General features: G+C 42.0%; 1 protein-coding gene across 1 annotated transcript; it reads right to left on the reverse strand.

Moving 5' to 3' along the window:
* Positions 1 to 394: 394 nt before the first annotated feature.
* LOC131238835 ((S)-N-methylcoclaurine 3'-hydroxylase isozyme 1-like) lies at positions 395 to 4,608 on the reverse strand. The gene is made up of 2 exons (XM_058236432.1): positions 4,498 to 4,608; positions 395 to 1,377 (listed from the first exon to the last, which is right to left on the reverse strand). Exons 1-2 carry the CDS (start codon positions 4,606 to 4,608, stop codon positions 772 to 774), a joined length of 717 nt encoding a protein of 238 aa, XP_058092415.1. The 3' UTR covers positions 395 to 771.
* Between the last annotated feature and the right edge of the window lie 4,832 nt (positions 4,609 to 9,440).

Here is a 9,440-nt window from a genome sequence, read left to right on the forward strand (position 1 = left end):
TTTCCGGTGGCAAGAGCAACTTAGTCAGGATAGTTTTAAAAACTTATCAACCGTCTGCCCTGCAATAATGTAAACTTCCCTTCTTTTTTAATTTTGACTATGCTACAAGGTTAGTATAGTCAAAATCCGGGTGATATTTTACCATAGATGTGACCTTCTATCCACCTTCCTTTTTCTCGACCGGAACAAAACATACCTTATCAATATAGACATACCTTATCAATATAGACCTCTACCTGCACTCACAACCCAGTAAAGACGAAAACACCCCTACGTTTTCGCCTGCTTTTACCAAAAACGTTCTAGGAAAAAAAAAAAAATAACGCATAAAAAGTAAGCGTCTACCGTGCTTAAGAATTTTTCTCAAAATCCCTGTAATTAACTCCAGCAGCAGTATACATAAACTGCCATGCACAGTACCTAGGCTTGTGATCACCAACACACTTTACTACCAGGACAAACAGAGTAAATGAAAAAAAAAATACACGTGCATAATCTGGAGCGTCCATCCTCTTGGCATTATTTAGAACCAAGAACTTTTCTGAAAGAAATGATCCTGACCATTGTTTCATTTAATTGAATTTAAACTGTTGAAATTCTCTTTCCAACGGTCAGCATTCAACTAACTATATCAACGGTCAGAACCACCCATTTACTATTAATCTCCCACTACCTCATATCTGAGACAGCAACCCAAAACATGGACATTCCCGATCATCCGATCATCACTCCATGTGTGTAGCCAAAACGAACTCCAGAGCAACAATTAGATCATACACGTGCTTTAGGAACGACGAGCAGAGGGGGCTCCTTCTGTAAAGTCAACCCGAACTTCTCATCCATCACCAACTCACTTGGCCTCATGCCATTTGGTAGGCCCCACACAAAATTCTGCACCAGAGACGCTACAATCAACGGTATGAACTGACTCGCGAGCGGTACACCTGGGCATATCCTCCGCCCTGCACTGAATGGTATGAGCTCAAAATCGTTCCCTTTGTAATCCACCGTTGAATTCAGAAATCGCTCCGGTACAAACGTCATCGGATCGTTCCATGTTTTGGGGTCCCTCCCAATGGCCCATGCATTCACCATCAATTGACAGTCCTTTGGGATCGTGTAATCGAACAGCTGACATTTCTCTAAGGCACGGTGGGGTAGGAGTAAAGGTGTTGGAGGGTGTAATCGTAGTGTCTCCTTTACGCACGCTTGGAGATAAGGAAGGGACGGTAGATCTGACTCCTTCACCATTTTGGGGCCCACCACCCTGTCTAGTTCTGATCGAACTTTGGACATGATATCTGGGTTTTTGATGAGCTCCGCCATGGCCCACTCTATCGTTGAAGCGCTAGTTTCTGTGCCGGCACCGAACATTTCCTGTATAAATGGAATGGTTCAGAAGAATAATCAAATCATTAAGAAAGGAATGGCCCTTGTTGCATTGGTAAACTTGGACAGTCCAATCCATTGATCTAGACTGTTCATTTACTCCAACACCTATTTCATGGGCCATGATGAAAATATCACACTGATACAACAAATATTAACTGTTTGATCATTGGCCTTAAACATGGACAGCCAAGATCATTTACAAAAAAAAAAAAAAAAGGTCCAATCAACAATCTGATCCATCTGTTTTATTAGGGACGTCATGGATTGGTTATGATTATAAAACGCTACTTTTCTTAGGGAATCATAACCGTTCCATCCATGGCTTGGAAGAAGGATGGCTAGAAGAAACAAGGCCAAATGAAGAACAAATTAGATCATCTGATTTTTGAATGGTAGGACCATAAATGTGTTTTGAATTTAGTGAATGATTCAGATCAATCGATTAGACTGTCTAAGTGAAGTGATGAAAGTAGGAGCACCATAAGCCATAATGATCTAAGAGTACTGTAACATTTCTCAGGAAGTGACATCCACTTTCAGCCAGGCGCACATCCACTTTATATTTTGTATATTGAAATAGTACGTTACTCGGCAACATTTTCAATACCCAAAATGAAAAAGAGAAATCGTCCACCTTTTGCACAGATGAGTTTCTTTGATTTTCTTTTATTATTAATTTTTAATTACATTTTAATATTTAGATATAAAGTATATAATATTAATTTTTAATTACATTTATATATGTTATTATCTTGGAGTGTGACTGGGACTACAACATAGTCCAGGCATTCAGTAACAGATTTCGTTAGAGTGGCTGGATTGGTTCCGCCATCAACGACACGTTCGATGAATTCGAGTCGTACGATGATTATTAATAATGGTTAGGCCACAAGGAGTGTGTATGCGCTCCATGTCAATTAACTTAGCGTGCACTCGTACTAATCGGACTTGTCAAGTAACCCGATTGGCCTAATGTGTGTTTACCATGTATGGACACTACTGCTTAAATCTAAGGTCCCACTTACCAGTGCAAAGTCCGTTTAACCTTGGTACCACGATCCGCTAAGACTCATGAGCTGGGCATGGTAGTGTATGGGACACCGTGGTCAAGCTGTCGGCCTACGCTAGAGTGACGAGCTTCTCCGTAGTGACCAGTGAGCAATCTAAACTCATGAGCCAAACGTGATGGTGTATGGGACACCGTATTCGAATTGTCAGCCTACGCTAAGGTGACAAGCCTTTCTGTAGTGACCTTGAGTATAAAATAGGCCCACGATCTGGTGACGAGCCTCTCGTAGTGACTTTGAGTGTGAATGAAGCCTATGTCGAGGTGATGAGCCTCCCGTAGCGACCTATAGTGTAAACTTGCGAACTTGCCTATCGTATGTGATTAACTAGGATTGACGACCCTAGATGGATCATTGTTTGGGTCAATGATATAAAGGGAGGTACCTTAACTTTTCAAAACTACTATATGAATAGGTCTAATTAAGAACTTGGCTAATCATGCACATACACCGCATTGCATGTGCCTTTGTCGTTGGATTTGAGCACAGCGGGAGTGTTGTATGCGAGTCCATGAGATGATGCTGCAGAGGAAGTATAGGTGAGGGCATACATCATTATCGCATCCCATCCTTGCATTAACAAGAGTACTTAAGAATGTTTGTTGTATTGTTTTATCATTACTGCTTGACTAAATTGATAACATGTTAACCTTTGCCTTATAGCTTCACTGAGTCGATCACTCACTCCCACTCTGGGATGGTGTTTTAAAGCACCAACCAGACTCTGTTGTAGTTTCAGATGATGGCGAGGCTTACGAGATGGAGCTTGTTTTTTATGACAACGAGGTGGAGTTCTCCTATCTGCAACTCTCTGACGGGTCTATATAGATCTGGTTGCATCACCGGGGCTACAGGGATATGAATTAGATGACATTACACTTTATCATTTTGTAAATTTTGGAATAATACATGTAATTATTTAACCTAGTGACATTCATACTCTGGGGACTTACAATCACTTATATGCTCTATATATTTATCACAGTCTTCCGCTTGCATAATTTAATTGTCTTTGGAGTATGATATGCTGATTTGGTATAATCCCACTCATGTTTAATGTACTAATACGGACAACATTTAATCATCATTATCTATATTGCATAAGTGATGCGTTGGAACTCGGGAGTTGAGCTTCTGTTCGACTCCCGATTTTTAAGGCGTTACAAAGCAAGATTTGAAAATTAGTGGGTAAGGCTTTGGTTGTCCTTGTACAATAGCATCATGCGAGGAAAAGGAGGGCTATGGTTTATTAGAGTAGGCCCCAAATGTAGAAAGTGATCAAAGAAGTAGACCTGTTGAGAATCAATCATCAGGATGTATGCTCATGACAACAATCGAGACAAAAAGATCGATGCATACCTCGATAACTGGATAGAAACCAGTTATCGACCTACTGTTACAACGGTTGGCCTTGTCCAGACCTTCATACAAGTGGGCCAAGAGCGCATCATTCTAGTTATACGCTGTGGGAAATGTGATATCAGCAATGAGCGACAATAGATGGGAGCTCACCAGCTCATTTCCATGAGAAAAATATGGCTCCCAAGGTATACAAGATCAAGGCGCAAGCTTTCACAATAGCTTCGGCATCAGTCTGTGGAACTCATCAAGAAAAGTTCACTGATTACCAAAGCAACTTGAATCGAGATCCCGAGAATTCAGAAGAGTTAGGAACCATCCCTAGGAGGTTCATCCAGTCCTCGTTAGAAGGGATGGCGAGATCCTCCTCAAAGGGTATGGACCACCCCTCATACCGAAGGTCGAGCTGGATGAAGATGTTATAAGGAGTGATGCCTCACTCACCGAAAGGAAGATGAAATGTTTGGGTCTCGGCGCGCCATCGCTCAACCAATACAGATAAAAGCGACATGTTCGTCTTACTCAGACGAACTCTGAACAAGCCATAAAGGGGACCCCTCGTCCCCTCAAGACAATGGTTGATGATCCACAAACCAATCTGGCCAATGTCGGAGGACCCCTTGTCCCCTCAAGACAGCAGGAGCCCTTCCCTCTCATGCAATGTCAAAAAGATGCCGACCCTCCGGAGGCACATGGCAAGGGTCGACTGACTGATTAGAAGGATCAACCTCGCTCTACCCACGACGAGGCATGCTGCAGGGACAACATTTACAGGTAAGTATTCACCCATGCCTTCACAACTGGCCAAATATTCCAAAAGAACAATAAAAAATAGAGAAGAAGGAAGGCACATTATGTGTAGTCCTTGAATTCTCACTGACATGATTTACTCCTGTGACCCACTGGTCCAAGCCCATATCCTAAGGCCCATTGTCCAAACCCATCTCAAGGCCCATCTTAAGAAAAGTGCAATCCAAGGCCCATTGAGAAAAGCCCATCTCTAGGTCCATTCAAGTAAAACCCATCTCTAGGCCCATCTTAAGAAAAACTCAATCCAAGGCCCATTTAGGAAATGCCCATCTCTAGGTCTGTTCAAGAAAAGCCCATCTCAAGGCCCATTTTTAGGCCCATTCAAGAAAAGCCCAAGGTCCATTTTAAGTAAAGCCCATTTAAGAAAAGCCCATCTTAAAGCCCAGTCAAGCAAAGCCCATTTCTAGGATCCACTTAGAAAAGCCCATCTCTAAAGTCCAAGTCCATTAGCCCATTTAAGGGAACCCATTTTAAAGTCCATGGGTTTTAAGCCCATTCTCTTAGAGAAGCCCATTGGTTCAAATCCACATCACGGGCCCAATCAATGACCATATAATCCAAGAGTTAAATCATGGCAAGGAAGAAATTGGGGCCCATTCTAAAAAATGGCTGACCACAAAGGACCCACAAACTTGAATATCCGAATGGACCACCACGGTCAATCTATCCCATCAAATTAAGTATCGGTCTATTTCTTTCTCCCAAAGAAGTGATCCATCCAAGGGACCACATTCTAAGGCTACATGATGGCCCACCAGTTTTTATGATGAGATGCATCCCTCAAGTAGGCCAACACAAATGTGGGATGATGTGTAGGATTTGGGCCTTCTTCCAAACACAACAAAAAAGAAGAAGCAAAAACAATAGAAATTAACACACACACACACACACACACACACACACACACACACATACACATGCATAAACAAAGATGGGGCACTTTTCTTATCATACCCCACTCCAATTACATTTTAAAAAAAAATCAAAAATTACATAGCTAAAGGCCAAATGGGCCTAGAACTTAAAAGAAAGGGAGAAAACTCATCCCTTAGCAAGAATGAATTTTTTCCAGCAAGGTCAAGGTGGTAGAATTCTTCCAAAGTCCCACATTTTCTATTTCCCTTGGTGAAAAGAGGGATCATGGCTATAAAGAAACTGAGTCCAAAAAAAAAAAAAAACCATGGACATGGGTATCAAGACCCACCGAATGATGCAAATAGCTGTGTAAGATAACTACCAAAAAAAGGGTTTAGGGAAGAGAGGATTAAGAAAAAAAGGAAGCAAGGAAGAAGGAATTGAGGGGAAAGAGAATAAGAGAAATAAAGAGCTTGCAAGATTCAACAATGGTGCCTCTGGAAGAAAATTCTAGAAGAAGAAATAAGGAAGCAAAAGCTAGTCCCGGACCAACGCACAACTTAAACCAATGGACAAACGGCTGTAGGGAGGTAATCCAATTGCCGCCCCCGGTAATCGGACTACTACCCCTTGCCAAAAGCACAACCCCGCGCTGCTTATACCCTTTGAAGTGATATGAGAGCTTGGGAATTGCCTTGGTCCAACGGACAATGAAAGGAAAAGGAGGAGAAAAAAGGAATCTCTATAAGATTTTAGGAGAAAATGAAAATCTCACGAGAAATTGAGAATCTTGGATAAATTAGAGAGAAAATGAAAGAAAATCAAGGAAAAGATACAAAAAATCCCAATAAAAACCAGATTAGTTGAATGGTCCCACAAAATCACCAGTGGAGGTAACAGAACTATTTGGACTTATTCAAAAAAAAAATGGCCAAAATAAAAATCGAACGACAACGCCCTCTCACGATATCAAACGAATCTTTTCAAAAGGCCTCAAGAAAATCTTCAAAAATTGTAATGAAATCTCAAGGGAGTGTAGCTCCTCATGAGGTGTAGTTTTCAAAACAAAAAAATTTCAAAAAATATAGCACTCGGTATGCAAGGCACTAAGAGGTCTCTTATACTTCCTAATAGCGTCCAGCACAAACAGTACAACAAGATTCGACCTCTTCTGGTTTCCCTAGGAGTTGACTGAATCGGTATGCGATACAAGTATGGTTGGCCTGGATCTCAATATCAGGACAGTCGTACAAATGATGAAATGCAAGTGATGACGAACTCGATCCAACTCTGGTCAAAGTAATCATTTCAAAAGAGTGGAGAAAAGAAAATCAGTTGTAACCAACGTATCAAAATCAGAGGATTACATGGAAAAAAATGTCACCTGCGCATACCTAGTCCGGGAGGCTCGGAAAGTCTGATTGAGTCCAAGTCGGCGTAGTGAGTTCCCTGTATGGCCGCAGAACCCATAGGGCAGCTAAACACTTTGGCGATCAATTGGAATAGGTACTCCTAGGGTGATTGTGTAGCAAAGGAACAACTAAGATCTAAATAGTACGGGAATCTCCGTAAAGCCGCAAAAGCGTTGGGGCCCTACTTTTCAGATTTACTCTCCGATGCTATTATCAATCCAATGCGAAAAGGTTGTGATTTGTGGCCCGTAATGCCATAGAAAGCACAGGGACAATCACATCATTTTGATAGGTGTAAGTTATCTCTTTTTCAAACAGTAAACTGACAATGATACTATGGTAGGCTACAGATCTAAACCACAATCTTTTCTGACCAAAGGGTGGGGTGTCCACTCACTTTGGCATTCAGTTGCACGCAACCTCTGCCAAAGAGGGGCATCTGTAGACACCCCACCCAGGTTAGCACTTTGATAAGGCATGGATGATCTTTAGGAAATTGAACCTGAACCCCACACCCTAGTTAAAACCGCAACCATTTTCCAAAACCCGATCCAAACCCTAACCAAACCTGAACCAGCCCATTACCCATAACCATAACTTAATTCAGGCCATCACCAAAGCCAAAGCATTCCCAAAAAACCATCCATCTTTTGAGCCATCCTCAAGCCATTTCGAGCCATAACCGAGCCATTTTTTAGCCGAAAAATTCAAAACGGGCTTTGGGCCACACCTAAGGCCCGAATAGAGCCCACCAGCTGAAATTCGGGAACAGTTACTGCCCCACCTTGACAAATGTGCCCCTCCAAGCTATAGCTGTTTCTCACTTCCAAAGTCAACTGTTTTCACCACTTTGACCCCGAGATTCACCTTATTTACTATCCTACCAAGCTTATGAACATACAAGGAAGCACCATGTGGTATTACCCTTTCCTCCACCAATCACAAGCCATCATATCATCATTCACCCTACAAAGTCCTTAGAATTACCTAAAGACTATCCCAAAAGGCTATATATACCCTTCACTTCTCTTCATTTCACACAACCAACTACAATAAAAAAAACACCTACCAACCAAGAAAGAGAAGGAGAGTAAGGCAGAGAAAGAGAGTGAGTAAGAGGAGTGCTTAAGTTCTATAGCTCTCATCCTTTCTAGCCTCCGTCAGTCTTATCCCGCCATCCCTTAGCTTCTCACTTCCACTTGAGCCAAACCTTCTAACCATAGTGCGCCAAAACATCCAAGCCTTTTCAAGTGCAAGTCAAGGATTATGCATCCATCATTATCATTCATATAGCATCATGACTTCCCTTCTCAACCCTTATGCTTCTCTAGGTTTTCATTGAATGTATGCTCTGTGACTTACCAGAACTCTAGATCCTGTCACATCAAAAGCTCATGGTAACCTAGTCCCCTTCAAATGATATTTTACCGTCATCACATCTATTCAAAACTCCTCTAGACATTCTTTGGATGTATGCTCTGTGGCTTGCCAAAATTCCGAACCTTGCCATATCAGAAATCTAAGTCTGCCTAGTCCCTTTTCAATCTTATTATCCTATCCCTTAAGACTATTTTACCATACAAAGTAGAAACCGTACATCCATACGAGCAGAGAGGGTGCCTAACACCTTCCCTCTTTATAACCAAGGTCCCTTACTCAGAATCTCAAATCGTAGATCAAGAGTTAACTTAAAGCAAGAGAGTCTCTAGATTCTCTAGCTTTACTTATTATTCAAGTTTTAGCCGACTGCGGGATTTTGAGTTAAGCGGCTAGTGGCGACTCCAAGTCTACTGCATCAATCCAAATAAGTCCACACAGCCTAAAAACAAACTTAAATCAGCGTGTGCGCCGATCTTCCAGCGTTCAGAGCAGCATCCTCCAAGCGTGTGGAGGTTCTGCTGTGAGGGTTAGTGCTTTAAGGTTTCGCCCATTTCTCCGATTGGAATTGGGTTCAGGCTTGGTTTTGGGCTTGACTAGGTGAGTTGACTGGGTTATGGGTTTGGGTAGCCTGACCGGGTCAGTTGACTCGCCGAGTTAACTCAAGGTTTTAGGGTTTTGGGTTCCTAGGGTTTTAGGTTAGGCTGGTCAAGTTGACTAGGATGGATGGGTTGAGTTTAAGGTTTATGACTGGGTTTCCTAGGCTTTAGGTTTCTAGGATTAGGGTTTAAGACTGCGGTTCGGCTGGTATTGGGGTTCCTAGGGTTTAGGCTTCTAGGGTTAGGGTTTAGGATCAAGGTGTGGTTATTCATCCATCCGTTCAAACTCTATCAGCTTATCAACTTGGGGTGGTGTGTTTACAGGGGCCCACTATCGAGTATGTGTCAAGGGTCGAGATTTTCATGTGTTAAGGGTCTAGGTTATCAATGTGTTAAGGATTGTGGGGCCTACCATGGGATACGTGTTGAAGATCTGCTCCGTCCATTGGATTCAGAATTTAATTTAATGCCATGGGCAAAAGAATAAGTTACATCAAAAAAATTTGTGGCCTATGAGAAGTCTTCAATAGTAGGCTTTCAATCTCACTACTTTCTATAGTGAAAGAATG

Source organism: Magnolia sinica, chromosome 3 (genome assembly GCF_029962835.1).
Source record: "Magnolia sinica isolate HGM2019 chromosome 3, MsV1, whole genome shotgun sequence".
In the NCBI taxonomy this organism is placed as follows: Eukaryota; Viridiplantae; Streptophyta; class Magnoliopsida; order Magnoliales; family Magnoliaceae; genus Magnolia; species Magnolia sinica.

Bases quoted from the DNA above. Each gene is read 5' to 3' on its own strand.
- LOC131238835 (XM_058236432.1), bottom strand. From the start codon at position 4,608: ATGGGTGAATACTTACCTGTAAATGTTGTCCCTGCAGCATGCCTCGTC. The intron at 1,378-4,497 runs GTCGGCATCTTT...CCATTTATACAG, and splicing joins TTGCCATGTGCCTCCGGAGG to GAAATGTTCGGTGCCGGCAC.